The sequence below is a fragment of the Leptodactylus fuscus genome, chromosome 5, assembly GCF_031893055.1.
Source record: "Leptodactylus fuscus isolate aLepFus1 chromosome 5, aLepFus1.hap2, whole genome shotgun sequence".
NCBI lineage: Eukaryota > Metazoa > Chordata > Amphibia > Anura > Leptodactylidae > Leptodactylus > Leptodactylus fuscus.
Genome location: NC_134269.1, coordinates 67,354,380 through 67,371,810, shown reverse-complemented (window position 1 = coordinate 67,371,810; position 17,431 = coordinate 67,354,380). Strand labels below are relative to the sequence as shown.

General features: G+C 39.9%; 1 protein-coding gene across 1 annotated transcript in view; it reads left to right on the top strand.

The window, feature by feature from the left end:
• FURIN (furin, paired basic amino acid cleaving enzyme) overlaps positions 1-17,431 on the top strand; it is a 155,031-nt gene that overhangs the window by 100,344 nt on the left and 37,256 nt on the right. Inside the window, exons 5-7 of the mRNA XM_075273383.1 lie at positions 4,876-5,004; positions 6,907-6,983; positions 15,350-15,438. Coding sequence (XP_075129484.1) covers positions 4,876-5,004; positions 6,907-6,983; positions 15,350-15,438 — 295 coding nt within the window. The remainder of the gene's footprint in view (positions 1-4,875; positions 5,005-6,906; positions 6,984-15,349; positions 15,439-17,431) is intronic.

Here is a 17,431-nt window from a genome sequence, read left to right as displayed (position 1 = left end):
ATATTATTTAACCTGAGCATACATTACTTTCTGCAGCGAGGAATGGCGTGCTATGCTTTCTAGTAATGATGGCATGATAATTGCTTTCTCCTGAATTGTCTCTTGTCTTGTTCAGCACGTACACATGCATGCACACATGTGAGATATACTTATTTCTTGTGCCCTCACTGTAGAGTGGTTTTAGCTGTTTCTGTATCCGACAGGGGAAAATAAGTTGTCACCTGTCATATATTCTTTTCCCTGACTAGCAAAGTAGTGGGTGGTGAGTGCAGCGTAAAATATGGTTCCTGGTACTGTCAAAGGGAAAAATCTCATTGATGGCAAAGACAAAATTAAGTCCCCAGTACTTGATACCCTTTTAAGGGCTATAAAGCGGAGTTTGCACACACAGATTTTGGACCATCCAGAGGGATTAGATAGAGTTGCTTATTTTCTCATCTTCTGTCATGACTGTCCTAAAGGGAAAGCTTTGTGTTCCCTATAACAGAGTTATCTTTCAGTTATCTTATTCCGATGAAAGAGTTTGTAAGAACGCTTGTCCCTGACCCTGCGCCAGTATAAAAGGCCCTGAGATCAGCTGACAGGCAAACGTTCATTTTCCATCTGATCACATGTTGAAATGTACTGTTTTGGAGATCTATAATGGGCATTATATCACACAGTTAGTTACTATTATTTTGTGAGGGCCAAACCACCATCTACTACTCTTCCATTTTTCAACTGTGTGACTCGACACTCTTTCACAAATGGCCGACAGCCATGGTCAGTCAGGAGCAGTAAAGCTCCTGTTAGGCCTGGTTCACATCTGCGTATGGGTTTCCATTCAGGGAGTCCGCTTGGGGACCCCCCCCAATGGAAACCTATATGCATAAAAAAGCCGTAACCTAGGAAACCCTTGGACTCCATAGACTAAAATGGGGTCTGTGTGGTTTCCGCATGTTTCATGCAGAAACCATATGGACTCTATTATAGTCTATGGGGTTCTTCTTCGAACACAGCCCAAAATTGGTCCACACTCTCTCCTCGACTGAAAGCACAAATGGACTTGGTGGGTCTAAATCCCATGAGTACAATTTGGATTTTGTGGGTAGCAGTTTTGAGTAACACATAGGGCAGTATAGGCAGCCTTGCATTTTACAGAATAGTACAGCATAGCATCCAGTGCTATTTTCTGCAGATTTATGTATTTGTAAGAAGGGGTTGTGGCCTGAAAAATAAAATAATTTTGTGTGGTACTGGCACTTTGTACATTAAAAAAATGTTTCCAAAAGTTAGATGTGCCCGTAAAAAAAAAAAAAAAAAAGTGCCCATCGACTTATTATATCAGCACTTGTTCTCGTCATAAATCCCATATAACAGAAATTGGTCAGATGTTTGTGTGAATCCATCCTTATTACTGAAGAGATAGTGACTAGGTCTATGATGGCGCTTGTACTGTTGTGAGATATGGGTATTGCTATTTGCACATTCAGTGGAATAGATGGATTTAATATTTGTCTGGTATAATCACTATCTTATTGTGGCACGATATTACATTTTAGTGGGTCTGTTATGTAGAATATATAAGTTAATAAGACGCACCAGTCTGTTGTGTAACATTTGTCGCCTCTGCCAGACGAGGTTGAGTTATACGCCCTGACCTACAATTTCTAACAAAGTAGTAGGCATTTACCTCACAAAGGTTGAACTTCTCCAAACCACTGACTTTGCACTTGTGCTGCCAAAATTATTGCTTATGAGAAATATGCTTATCCCCCTCGGAGACGACAAAGCCATTGAATATATGGATTTTTTTCTTAAAGTTTTTTCCCATTAAAATGAAATTGCGCTTTGTGCCTTATCCTTGGTGATTACTATGCCAACATTGTAAGCTGTCCTAGGAGAACTGAAAACATCTGGCTTGCAGAGACGTCAGGTTAAATTAGGTTAAAGAAATGCAAGTTTTATGTAAAGCAGTGGGGAGAAAAAAAATCTGCTACTAGACGTACAAGTGTATATTCCCACTTCTAGGCTGTGTTTTTGGTAGGTTTTCGTGCAGTTTTTGAGCCAAACCAGAAGTGGATTGAAAAGTATTGGGAAATATAAAGGAAGGATTTATACTTCTGTCAATTTCTGTCTTTGGCTACAGTAACTGCCTAAAAAATTTTCTAGGGAAAAAAAGTGTTGTGTGTAAAACTACCCTTAGACTAAAGCCTCTTGTACTGTGCCACAGTAAAAAGTGCTGCAGAAAAGAACGTGGCGGGAAACGCATTGTGTTTTTTAGGGGGGGGGGGGGGTTTCCACTAGTTATTGACATGCTCAAATTTACAAAAATATAACCATTTTTTACATCCTTGTATTTCCACTTTCGATTTTTTTTTTTCTTCTGCAATGTTTTTACTATACCAACCCAGCATCTTAGGCCTGGTTCACACCTGTATTCAGTAATCCATTTGGGGAGTCAACATGGGGACCGCCCAAACGGACTACCGAACGCATTGGCAAGCGGTGTGAAGTGAAAGCACGTGGACCCCATAGACTATAAGGGTCAGTGCACACAGAGTTATTTGAAGGCTGATTTTGAGGCAGATTCAGCATCAAAATCAGTGCCTAAAACTCCATGTACACTGACCCTAATGGGGTCCGTGTGCTCTCCACATGCTGTCCACATGTCTTGTGCAGAGACCGCGAGGAAAGCACATGGACCCCATTATAGTCATCACTGCACACCGTTTGTCAGTGCGTTCGGTAGTCCGTTTGGGCAGTCCCCATGCAGACTTCTCGAACGGATTACCAAACGCAGATGTGAGCGAGGCCTTAGATAGGGTAGGGTCATCTAAATTAAACAACAATTTCACCCTTCTGTACGGGTGCCTCCATTGCCCTCAATATGTAGATTAGCTATTTGGAGAAATTAGAAATGCGGGCAATGTTATCACTTGATAGAAATAATCCTCCCTACACTGCCACCATCTGCACTGCCCTCCTTCCTTATCATGGTACATATTTGTTGCCAGCCTGATGTTTTCTATGAAAAGTTACTGGTATTCCTGACGAACAAATCTCTTACAAAACTTTTTTTGTTTTACTTTTTAAAGTATGCATGCTTCTAAAACGTCATAAATCCACAATATGTGAGGTCCCTGGCTCAAGGGGACATGGTGTCGGGCTCTAAAGTGCATTGTTCGAGTTCACGCTTCATAAATTGGGGTATGAATTTTTAGGTTGCTTGCTCAGCAGCTTTCTCCTATCAATACCTATACATTCATATTAAAAATACTATTAACTTAATGTTCACAATGACTCCCTCCAGCAGTAATGGGATTATGAGATGATCTGTCCCTGTGATGAGTATGGCATGTTTTAATCGATCAGATGGTGAAATTTCCCCTGAAATCCTTCTCTAACCTTGGAAATCAGAAGAAAATATTTCACTGCAGCATTGCTATATTTATGGTGTCTAATCACAAACCTTTTAGCGAATATTTCACCTTGGTTCCACTTCTAAAGACAATTTGTTTTTCGTATTTAATCTTTAAATTAAACCTGCAGCCAAAGTATAGAGCACTTATGTGTGCAGAGAAGTGCCGTCACGTTTCTGAGATCCTGCTTTGAAGGGACTCTGTCAGCCGGATTGACCATTTTAGGTGACCATTTCATATGCAGTAGCCCAGGCTCTTCGCACGAAATTCTGCACAGCCCCTCCCCTCTGCTTTGACTAGCAACTCTAACCACTGGTGATCTTCTGATTGGGTGCTCGAAGGAGGGAGGAGCTAAGGAGCATTTGTAGCAGAGGCCCCTGGGTACTACACATAAAAGGGTCCCTGTATAGGCATTTGGGATTTCTCTGTCATGTAATCTATATTACTGCTTCTCTCCTTATCCAGTATTTAGTGTTGTCAACAGTTTTAGGCTACTTGCAAATGAATGTGTGTATGTTAGACCTGGTACACATCTGCGTTCGGATTTCCATTCGGGGAGTCCACTTGGGGGTCCCCCCAAACGGAAACCTATATGCATAAAAGAACGGTTATCTAGGGAAACCCGCAGACCCCATAGACTATAATGGGGCCCGTGTGGTTTCCGTTAAGTTTCTGCACGAAACATGCAAAGAGAAAAGTACTGCTTGCTGTGACTCCCGACTTGAGTTGTATTGTGATTGCGACTTAGTCGGACATCGCTTGATTATTTTTGCAACAACGTTAAGTCTGGATCGTGGCATTCGCAGTCGAAATGCAACTCTATGTACTAGCCTTTGTAAAGAATTGATCTTTGGTCATGCCGCAGACGTCACAGGCAAAATGATATGTCACTACCTGTACGCTGTCCAGTCAGGGTTGCTGATATGTGAATAACGCAAAATAAACTCTGTGGCATGTAAAAGAAGAGTGCCCTAAAATAATCATTCATTATGCAAAGTAAAGTGTTCAATTCATTGTTACCTTTATTTAGGTCATAATCGTCCAACCTTAATGTATGGGTCAATGAGAAAACCTGGATGTGATCTGTGTGTCCGCCAGGGCTCATTTGTTTCAATGAATGAGTTCAAACTGCAAAATATACAGGAACCGGATGGCGATCGTATACATGTCGTGTGTATGGGATCTTAAGAAAAGAATGGATCAGGGAAAACAGATGTCACACTGACAAAGCACATGGTTGTGTCCTTGTAGCCGTCACACTCCCTTTAAATGTCTAATACTCCAACACGTTCACGACCATTAGAATTGGCAGACACTTCTACGTTTTTAAAGCTTTTATAGGCCTAAATCTAATGTTAAGGCTTTCATAAAGTACTGGGTCATAATGTTATTTTACTATCCTAAGCCCTTCCATTTCATTCATCCATTTTCCAAGCTTATACAGGAGTTTAATAATATAATTTTTCTGTTTCAGTATGATGCCGGCCGTCATGATTTACATGTGAAAGAAGCTTGGGCTCAAGGTTATACTGGTAAAGGCATTGTGGTCTCCATCCTGGATGATGGCATTGAAAAGAACCACCCAGATTTGCAAGGGAATTATGTAAGTGTATATCTAATTGATGATGATTTCCTAAGAAGGCGTAATAATCACATTATTATATAATGCCATTACACGCAGCATTTCAGGTATCCAAGGCAACAGAATATAGACTAGATAGTTTCCTGCACCATGCTCCCAGACCACATAGACTTGTCTACAGTGATCAGTACTGCAGGACTTGATATGTTTTAATTGTTTATATTCCTATGAAGTATGCAGAATGTGCCGGATGGAGCATTTATTTCCAAACTTAGAAAGAGAAAAGCTCTGCAACAAGTTGTACCGTGCATAGCAGAACCTTTTGTTTTCCATGTCTTCTGTGACTAATTGATACGTCTACGATGACATTGCAGCAGCGCAGACATATTAGTGAAGAGGTTGAAATAATCTCATGGTCCAGGTTTAGATTCTGGCAGAAGAGAATTGTTCCCCTCATTAGACACATTATGAAAATCATCAGTCAGAATGATAAACTGCAATCGTTTAGTAATAATGGGTAAATGCTGCAGAGACCGTCATTTATCATTTGGTGATTTATAAGGAACAGCCTATGGTTCTGATCAATTTGGTGTCCAGTATGTGCCGCACTGCACCTTGAAACAGGTAGGGTTATCTCTTCATGACTCTTTATATATGGTCGGTGGTGATTGTGAATATCCGTAAATTGGTCTACTGTCATGGAAAAGGAGAATGGGAAGGAAAACTTAAAAAAATATATATTTATCTACATCCGTGTTAACATAATTGAAGTAGAAGAATCCTAGAATCCTGCCCCCACCCCAATGAAGAAGGTAGCGTGTTACCCCACCAGTCACACAACAGAGTCTCAACCCTGTTATCTAGAATTACCAGTCTACACCTTATGGGAGAAGGACTCCTAACCTTATAGTTGCTATGCTGCTATCCCTGTCTTCCAGCACCATACTGTCCCATACCAATGACAGTACATCTAGCTTTAGACCTTTATTTTAGGCGGCATAGCTTAATGGAGTTGTCCTGTCCAGTATACCTCGTTGAACCTGAGCACCATCTTTGGGTGGACAACCATTTTTAAAATGATAAATTGGTTTCATATGAAGAAGCGGTAGTCCTAAGTTTAGCACTTCCTTATTTTTACTTCTCAATATACCAGTATTGGTGGCCATATTGTGGTGCTTTTGAACAGATTCTACAAATACTGAGCAGACATTCTTTATTTCAGCATAATTTTTACGATTTTGGCTGACTAATCTGAAAGTGACCGACAAAGGAATGCTGCATGGTGCACACGGTCTATGTATCTATAAATAATTCTACTAAATTGCCACAGAATCTATCACTTGATAATGTAACTTCACCCGGGAAACTATTGTAGAGACTGTGTAATTGTAATCCATCTTTGAGTGGAAGAGTTGGTAAGAACTTAGCATAGCAGTATGAAAATGCCGATGTTTAGCAAGTGCAAGGGTTTTTTTTCCTGCACAGACCAGACTGTGAAATTGGTTTTATTGTTCCTTTGACCTATGGTAGTAAATAGACATTTACAAGACATTTTATTGTAATTTATTTTCTCGGCATGTGTGTTTAATGAAGAGTTGAATAATGCATGGTTAAACATTCATCTGCTTGGTAAGGAAAGGGAACCGGAAAAAAAAGAAAGGATTGATTATTGATCTTGGTGAACTATTCTATGGAGGCATTTGCCGCAGTGCACTTGAAATTTATTAGGAAGGAGCCATTAGGTTGATGAAAAACTGAATGCACTTGGATATCTTGATTCTCTTAGAGCAGTCGGCTGAAAGAAGAAACAAATGATGTGGTGGAGAGCTGATAAGAGGAAGTGATGTATTTGCCTGTTACTTTAATTGACAATGCTTCTATTGTATGTGTTTGTTTTATCTTTTACAATTGTCTTTATTCCAGGATCCAGCTGCTAGCTATGATGTCAATGACCAAGATCCGGATCCACAGCCTCGATATACACAGCTGAATGATAACAGGTAGGCCTGTTTGTGGCAGTAAAAATTAGTCCTCCGAAAGAAAACCTGCATGCAAAGGCACTCCAGCTTTTTTTTTTTTTTTCTTTTCAAGATTGACTTTGCAGCAAAAAGTTCAATTTGTTAAATAGGACTTTTCTCTCTGCCTATTTTAAGCAGAATTTGGGACAAAATGAACCTAGTACTAGTATTGGTGCCCGATGTGCTATTTATGCCGTGTACTGTCAGAAGGGTAGTGTCAGGCGGGGGTGAGAATCAAAGGCAGCCAGTATCAGAGCCCAGAGTCACACTCCTTGTCTACACCTGCCTGACACCGCGCTCCTGATAGCACAGGGACTAAATAGCATATCAGGCACCAAAACTAACAGCATTGATTGCTCGGTGGAATGTTAAGGCTAGAGAATAAAAATTCCAACTGTTCCAGTATCCGAGCAGCAGCACCTATTAAATAATGTAAAGAGCTGAACTTGCTGGCGGTGGCGAAGAGTCCTCTGAGTTTTGGATACAAATTGCTTAAAAATATCCCATCTGTGTGTTTTGTTTTTTTTTGTTTTTGCTCACATATGTATTACTGTTTCAAAAATAACAGGTTGGCAGAATTTGTTAATTGTGTTCAGGTCTAAGCCTTGTAGGCCTAGGTCCAGAGTCCTTCAAACCAGACAAAAAGAAGCCAGCGCAGCACTCCAGTTAATACACACATTCATTCATCTAGCCTTTCTCAGCTGAACTGCAATGTTGCATGGGTGAAAACATCACGTGCTGCTTAAAGTGAAAGGTTTTCTAAGTTACAAATGATCAAAAGATTAAGAAGTTCCCTTCTTACACACTGGCCAAATGCCATACAATCTACGGCCAAGCACATGCTCATACCCAAAGGGTTATACAGTTGGCTCCGGGAGACTCGTGAGCTACAAAAACTTCATAAAGCCAGTGGAAGGCCACAAATAATGGTACTTGCTTAAGCTTTGGCCAGCAGGTAGGGGAGGGGGCTATGTCAGTGAATGAGGGGACTATGACCAAGAGGTCAGTCATGTTCAGGAGAAGTAATTACCAAGCTGATGGAATGACTAGACTGTAGTGACTCTCGGCCCCCTTACTAGTTAGGTTAATTTACATATGATATACTTACATATTAAAGTTTTATAAGTGTTTAAAAACATAACCTTTGCTGCAACAGAAAGATCATGGCGGTGTACCATTGTAAAGGTTATGACTTGATTCTACACTTGATTGGCCAATTTAGGGTATACAAACCCCTGACAAGTTCTCATTGCAATGCTTTCCAAATTGTATTTGCCTGCATTATGTTTTCTGTCAAAAAAGGGAAACCATATTGCAGTAGCCGATCTGTTGGTCAATTGAACCCAGTGATAATAATTAGAGATGAGCGAGTAGTATACAATCGAATACCTCGCTCCCATAGGAATGCGTGTCAGTGGCGGAACACCAAGGGGTTAAGCGCATCAAAAATTCACTGCACTTAACCCCTTGGTGTTCGGCAACTTACACACATTCCTATGGGAGCGAGGTATTCGATCGAATACTACTTGCTCATCTGTAATAATAATCTGTCTGTTTTTGCCATGGTGTTCATCATCTTAACTAGAGTAATAGCATTACATATCAAACTATTCTGCCCATCAAATATGTCCGAATCTGCAACAGAGGACCCTATGTAGATGTGAGCGGAGACTAAAAGCATGTTTACTTATTCCATGACTTTTCACGCATATCTCTCCCAGCTCTTCTTGTTCTGAGATTGTTGCTATGCATCTAGGTTACAATTCAGCTAGAACAAATCTGCATAATAACTAAATACTGTACATTAATTAAAATAAAATCTGCCAATATGTTTATCTGGAATAGTCTCCGATACAAATCTGATCTGCTTTATTTTATTTAGAAGATTAACCTGCACAACCATTTTACATTTTGCCAATGCATACAGGAGATGACTAGATTTCTCCTATTACTCTGCCAGCCTTTTATATGTAAATGGGCACATCTACCTTTTCTATAGAAATAGAAGAGAATCTACTGATCCCTTTATACTATCTCATAATGGTAATATCCTCTTGTATTGTTCTGGCATGTAACTATTTCACGTAATTAAAAAGAAGTTGATGAGATCTGAGAATGGTTTGCTGTGGGTGGAATTTTTAGTCCACCCACTCCTCAAATATTCTCCTTCCCACGGACCTCTCCTCCTGACGGGGCACAGTGCCTATTTATGGTTTCTTTCTAGCTAGAGTCGGATACTTTTACATTATCAAGCCACTATGAAGAAGCCCCAAATCACAGCAGTGTGATCCTTATGGATTTCAGATCAAGATGGGTTCAAGAACGTCAAAGCTATACAAGAATAGTAAAGATGGTTTTCATTACTTTACCCACATAATTTTTCAAATTTTGTAAGAATCTTCAAAAGAGGGCCTGATTTTTTTTTATTTATTTCCCATATTTTGCTACTTAATGTTGTATTTTAGCTAGACCCATGGCTTTACTGAAAATAATTACTTCCCTGGTATGGTGCAGCGCATAAAAAAGATAATTTTGATATTTTTTTTCTGTTCTATATTGCCTAACATCTTCCACTGAAGAGAGCGTTTGATAATCTGTGTAGAAATACAGGTTTCATCAAGTCTCATCACATCATTTGTTTTAAGGCAGATCTAAGACTGCCCTGGAACAAATATCTCAACAACTTTGTGAATGTGCTTTTATGTTGTGCATGGAATGATAAAGCCGACGTTGCTCTAACCCTTTATATTCAATGTGCATACCCTACCTGCTCTCAGAACTCTCTCCAGGCAATTGCTGGTGTCTTAAATCAAAAGGAAACAAAAATTAATTCTGCTGAACTTCGGGCAGACATCTCAGATAATTTATCGCTTAGAGTAAATAAAGATTGTGCACGTCAATTCTGCTGTACCTGACCAGACCACAATGTTGACAGTGTGACACTTTCTCCTAAGTGCCTTGTAATGTGCGAGCACACATTAAACTGAAATTACCATTCCGGTAAGCTTTTATTCACAATCCGTAAATGGAACTTTTTTTTTTTTTTTTTTTTCACATGCCATTACCAAGGAAGTAAAATGGGTTTAACATGGCTATGCACACAGCTATTATTCCTAACTTCCCCAACACCTGAACACTCGGCTAAGGGTACACGTATTTGCAATGAGGACGGGAAAGTAAGGGCCTTGTGAACCAACGATCATTCATAATCATTATTTAGTGTAATCCTGGACTGCGACCTAACAAGAAGTGATCATTTGCTTGTTGGCCATTGAACATGTTTTATGGAAACCTAAAAATCATTGCGTAAAATCCTCTTGTGTAAGTAGGCCATTATTGTGTAGTATAAATGGAAGTAAAATATTGCCAATCTGTGCTAATCATATCCACATTGTTTGCCCATTTACAAGGATCTCGAGTAGCTGCTGAATTCCTCTGGTGGCATGCTTCTATTTTCTGAGAGATCAAAATCTTGGTGAGTCTAAGGCCCCACGAGATGTCCCACAGCAATAAAGTGCTGCGGAAAAACTGCAGCAGGAACACATCACAGTTCTTCCCACCGCGTTTTAAACTGAAAGTTTGCAGAGTTTTCCTCCGCAGACTTTGTTACAATTATACCTATGGGGAAACCACTGGCATTTCCGTAGGTATAATTGACATGTTGCAATTTCCAAAACCACGGCGTTTCCACACAGCATTTTTTTTCCCCGTGCGGCCCCAGCCTAAAAATAGGATTCACTGTGCCTGAGCCTTCCCTCCCCTGACATATTCTTTTGGGGATAGTCAGAAGGCTAAATTTACGCAACATAGTCCCACCAAAATCATGAGGTTTGGCTGACTTTTCTCTTTTGTGTAGGAGAGCCTGTGAACAGGCAGATAACACAGGATTCATCTCTGACATGTCATTCTCCCATAGAAGTCAATGAGTCCTCTCCAGACATAAGTTTCCCATAACCTTAAACAAATGTTTTCAGAGCAGGACAAGATGGCAGATCACACTATCCTGTACAAAAAAATCCACAAGATCCTGGGAAAAAAAATCATATTTGAAGAAAAGAGTACACGGCTTTAATAGTTGATATATTCCCTTTAAAGAAAACTTTACACAATGAAGAGTGATCTATTAAAGATATGCCTGAGAGCTAATGTCCTTGCAAGACTGTCAAGACCACTTAAAGCCCTGCAAATTGTATGGTTGGTGTGATGCTTATAGAACTGAGAAATTAACTGGCCTCTTCTGGTGAAGAATTTAGCATTTTTGTAACTTTATACCAAGTATAGTTGAATAAAGTTTTATTCTAATAGGAATGTATTGCAAGAAGCTGGATGAAAGAAATCCAGAACATTCCTTTACTGTCTTGAGACAGGAGAGCTGGTGAGCGAACAGATAAAAGTAGGTTTACATGAACATTTTGGTTTCTATAAATTCAGCACGCTTTTGCCGTCCTGGTCAGATTCCAGACTCCACATCATTAATAGATTATTAAAGGAAAGAACAAAAAGATTAAAAGCAATTCAAGGTCTGGCCTGCTATTTTTTAATTGGATAAGAATGGACAGTACATTTATATGTAGAATGCGTGCCTTCGTTTTTCTTTCCTTCCATGCCAGAATCTGCCTATACTTCTGGCAGAATAAAAAAATATATATATACATTTTTTTTTTGTTTCAAATATCATTTTGCTGCCATCTGAAATATGTAATAAGCTTCCAGACTAGACATAAATATGAAATTGGATGGGGAATTCATATTAGTCTGGGGAAGCAATGTTCCCTTGCACGCTTCACTTCCTGTAAAGGCCCCTGGTCAGAAAGCACTTAAGAAGTTGAAGTAGGAATTGACAGAAAATTACTTTCCATAACTTTATAGTGACATTTGCAGATATTGTGGGGTTTCTCTGCATAACTATAGTGTTCCCCTGGAAGACGTTCACATTTCTTCAAAGGCAGTCTTAAGTGTACAGCATCCAATGAGTATTGTACATGGGTTCAGTTAATTAGAATACGAGCCATGCAGTGTACTCGCCAGACTTGGGCTTAGGAATTATGCTGTGGATTTGAGGCAGGTTTCGCCCTCAAGTCCGGGGCACATCCCACTCTGAATCAGCCTGCCATTGTTTTCAATGGGAGGCAGAGATCGCAGCAGGACACGGAAAAAAGAAGTGTCCTACCTGATCTTGCTATGGACACAGCGGTCTGCGGTTCTAGACTCCCTGCAGATTAGGCCCATTCATCCGAGCCTGATCAGCAGTGGGGTGCACTGACGGAATGCTGCATAAACATCAGATTGCAGCTAGACCGCACCGAAATGCCGGTGGTGGAAAAGGAAGAGGAATTCCTCTCCATCTACCGCCGTGTGAATGTACCATTAAGGTTGTACAGCTGCTATTGAATGTTCAACATGGATGTGGACAGAGCTATGTAAAAAATAAAGGCTGTAACACATCTGAGGTGTCTTAAAAATTTTTTTTAAAAAACAACTGTTCAGCAAGGGTACCAAGATTCTGGTTTTTGCTGTGTGTTTTTTTTATCTTGTTTTTTCCCCTATTAAGACTATAGGGAAAATGCGAACGTTTCCACAGGTGAAATTGACATTCTGCGTTTTTTTGAAAAAGCAGGTTTTCCGCAGTGTTTTTTCCCGCATTGTGTGGGATGGGATTATCCAGAATCTTTCACCTTTCTGGTACAGTTATCACATAGCCTGTGAGCTGCTTAGTAGCCAGTCAAGTGAATGGCGCTGGAAGAAGAGCCCATTACCCAAATGATGTGATCTCTTCAAACAGCTGATTGGTGGAGGTTTCGGGTGTTGGACCTCCTCTACCTGAAGCTGATGATCTATTCTAAGGATAGGTTTTTAATATTGTAATCCTGGAAAGCCTTTTAAGAGAGAATATCCCCTTGACAAGGAGAATTGCTCTATATGGGATAAAGCACTCAAACATTACCCCTCTTTAGCTAATGTTTCCAAAATAACCTCCCATCCCTTTGAGGAAATGAGTTGTCTGTCCTGCTATTTGAATAAGACATTCTTTCACTGTACCTAGTTTTGTTTCTTTAAGATTAGTCCTACTCCTACTGTAGATCTACATCAGTCTGAAAGACCAAACCTTGTCTTCATTTTATCCAATATTACTGTGGCCTATTCATCACTGCAGAACTTTGTGTGATTCTGCGTTCTGTGATATTCGACAAGGCCTTGCAAAAATATCTCCCACACCCCAAACCGCCCTTACACTCTTCCTCCCCTTCTTCCCTTCTTACAAACCTTTTACATGTCATAAGTAAGCTATCAAGCCATTACAATTGTGACTCATTCCTCGCTATATTACATTGTACCATGTATTAATTTGTAGAACCCTAAATAATAAAAAGATTTGACTCAAAAGGCCGTGGAAATAGAGAAGCTTCCTAGCGTGTGCTAACCAGGAAGGAGTTGCTTTTTTCTATAAATCTCTTGGGAAGCCGCGTGCTGAAGCGGGGTTCCCATGGGCCAGGCTCCCTGCTGATTTACCATCAGCCCAATTCTTGTTCCTTCATTTTTGGTCCAAGAGACAACTGCATAAGTTTGTTGATAGCTGAACCATGGCTGTCTCTACAGTAGAAGGTTACAGGTCCAGTAGGCTATCCTTTTATTAAAAAGAAAATAAAAATAACTAGTACTGTATATTGAAGAGGCAATCCTAAAGAGCAGTACATCTGACAGCTAAGTTATATCCACCTTATTAGCAGGCAAAATTTGTGGCATCTGACATTTACCTGAGGGTATGGAAGACCTTTAACAGCTTTGCAGGGTTAGAGCCGTATCCCTTAGGTAAGCCCAACATTGCTGTGATTCTGGATTTCCTCCAGGCAGGGTTTGACAAGAATCTTGAAGGTGCAGATATCAGCACTAAGAGCTTTTTTCTAATACGTTGGTATATCATCAGAATTGTTGATATTCATTGTTGGGGTTAATAGGGTATTCTGATTTTAGCAAGTATGTTTATTAATTGCATAATGTATACAGTTTTATCATTTCTGATATGTTTTATGTATCAATTCTTCCATTTTTGTTTTGACCTCCTTTTTCATTTGCTTTTGCTGTAGGTCTGCTCCCTTGCTAGCTAACTAGTGTGGGATCTAACATAGCCTTCAGTGCGCATGTTTTTTTTCATGGTCCAGTAAACCTGCTGCTTTAAGGGTTGATTTATAAGCTTTTCCCGAACACTGTCTACTTGTAAAATTTGTAGGACTATAACCATCCAGGAATTTTGCAGCTACAAATGATACTCTGGAGAACTGCAAGCGAGAAGAAACCTGCGCTGTGCAGTTTTATGTGGGGTAGGCAGCATTCTTGTTATGTTTGTGGCCCCTTAGGATATGCCGTTCACAGTACTTGACTTTTTATGCTATGGCTTAAAAGTGCTGACTACTTGTGTCATATTTAAGTGATGGCAGTTTTGTATATTTTATAGCTTACGGTTTTGTGACTTTGTTTTACTTTACTTTGATCAGGGGTTAAAAGCAAATGCCCTTCTTTAATGCATTTTTATTATTAATGTACGTTCTTTTAGTTTGTTTTTTGACCTAATATTCTGAAATATCCATTATTCAGTGTGGCGGCAGCCTTATGGAGAATATTGTTAGAGCAGTTATATCTTCTAATATGAAACTTTAGTGTGTGTATATAATATATATGCATGAGAACACTATATATAATAACCCGCAAGTGACTCTCTTGCAGGTTATCACCTTCATAGGAGCATGATCTGTGAAGGGTTAAACAGGCGGATGGTCCTTGGGCACACCAAAGATGCTTCTGCCAAACTCATGTACTTCTTAGTGTTTGCCTTTCAGAACTGTGGATCCTGCCTGTGGTAGGAGATGTAGAAGACAAATAAGATTAATGTCCTGTCTACACAATGCTCCACTTCATTCACCTCTGAAGAATCTGTTCTAGTCTCAGTTTGGTGTGAAAGACGAGCCCTAATATAGTGGCAAGAACTTACGTCCTGTCTCTGTGGAGCTGGATGGGAACTGACGCAGACTGTGAGAGAGTCTCTATAAACTCCTTGCATTTGTAAATAGGCGACTATAAAGGGGAACACATCCTACAACATATAGGCTTTTTCAATGACTGCAATACTAGAACATAAGCCTTTCAGAAAAAAAATAACGCCATATATACTAACATCCTGTGTCTACACCATGCTCAGGAGGCATTGGCATCTATAATGATATATCTCGCCTTGTCTTATTTACGGGATTAGGCTCAAATGTAAAAGTAAAGAAATACTGCTCAAGGAATTAACCATTTCACTTTGGCAATATAAATGAACTATTCAATGAAATGATGTGTTTTATTCCTAGGCATGGAACACGCTGTGCAGGAGAAGTGGCTGCGGTGGCAAATAATGGGATCTGTGGCGTTGGAATAGCTTATAATGCCAAGATTGGAGGTAAAGAAATACATGACTATTTTGATTGATTGTAAATTACTGGTTGCAGGTAATTTTCATACATACAGGTACATATAAATGTTTCTTAGTGGAATAGTTTTCATCGCTATAATTTTTTTTCCTATTATAGCACCAACATGTTCTGCTGCATTGTATATGGATTGTAATTGCTCATATTAGGCTCTGTGCCCTGTGGCTGCATTTGTCTGTGTATGTTTATAGGCTCATATGTTACCGAGCCACGTGGTCAGACAGTGGCCCAATAAGTCTCTCTTCACATCTCATTTAAGGCCTTCTTTTAACTTCTACACTAGAATATTAAACAGATGCCTGTGATGTCTACCATCCAGTGGGCCCTAATGTATATCGCAATTACGGTATTTTACTTTACTGGGTACTGTTGTATTGAGTAGCGGCAAGACTGAGGCGGAGTAAAGACCTTCCAATGGCCGCCTTCTGGCTGAGGACATGCTATGTACATCACAAAGTTGTGTGCATAGCCTAAGCTCTTGCTCAAAGCAGTCAGGATTCCTTCTATCTATAACTTGACTACTTATATACACAAGGATCAACAAGTGGCTTTTTGTCGGCATGTTTTGGGTTTTTTTGCCACCAAAAGCAAAGCTATTATATTCATGATCTAAAATCCATTGCAGTCTTTAGTAAGGTTCAATGCTTTTGTGCTCCTTTGCAAAAAAGATAAGATGATCAATATAACACCATTATGACAGAATTGCCTCCTGTTTTAGTAATGTAATGACATTTCTTTCACGTCTCTCTCTCATTATCTGCCTTCTAAACAATGCGATCGCTATCCCCGGGAATGTGTAATGTAGCAAATGCACAAAAGCTTCCAGCAGTTATTTCTTTAATGTCCTGTTCTGTCTCCTGTAGCAGTCTAAACTGGAATATACAATTATATATGTAAGCCCTCCTGTTGAGGGGCAGGGTTCAACTTAAAGGGGTTTTCCAGGTTGAAAATACTGATGACCTTCATCTGAATGGGAGCTATGCTATGAATGCTATGCTATGAATGGGAGTTTGGCCACTACACAGAGAACAGCGCTGTCTACCTCCTGCTCCATTCTCTTTGTATCAGTTGCTCGGTCTCTGACACCTACCGATCTAATATTCATATGTCAGCAATATAAGTAACCCAGAAAATCTCCCTTAAGTCTGTCTCTGGCTTTAAAAGGGTTTTCAGTGCATAAAAATGATATGCATGGGGCCACAAGAAATGCAGCAGCCTTGGCAGCAGAGGATGGCGGAAAGGGAAGTCAATTTTTACTATGTTAGGCTGAGGCCCCATGTTGTGGAAACGCAACTTTTTTTTGTTGCGGTTTTTTGAGCCAAAGATAAGAATGGCTGCAAAAGGAATGGAGAACATATAGGAAGTTCTTATACTTCTACCTTCTGCTCAATCCACTCCTAGCTTTGCCTAAAAAAAAAAAACTACCTTACTGTAATGTGGAGCTTTAGCATTAATGCGCCTATATGTAGTTTTAATTCCCCCAAAATGTAATTTTTAAGCACTGGAATTTCTTTAGGCTGCCTGATAAAGCAGAATCCTTCCCACATTACTCTAAATAGTAGACTAGGATTAACCCCGTGATAGTTTGTAGATTTAGCGTCTGTTTTATGCAAGATTTCTGGAAACCTGTTTAAGGAACATGCAGGAAATCTTACAAACAATGTTTCACTGCTGGCAGTGTGCCAGAATCTAATCATAAAATGGTGTCATTTGGGGCCAGAAATGCACCTTTTTGTATGGTGTGCTTATCTCCCGATTTTGGTAAAAAGTGGGAGAAACGCGAGAAGGGCCATAAACTACAGTTGAAATCCAAGTACATAACTCAGGCACAAGATACTCCACAATTGAGAAACAGCTTATAACCGTACCGTCTGATAACCATACAGCGGCGTACACCACGTCCGTCTTATAAACATGAGGCCTTGAGGTCTAGAGCTGAAACCAAAGCCCAGGCAAACTAAG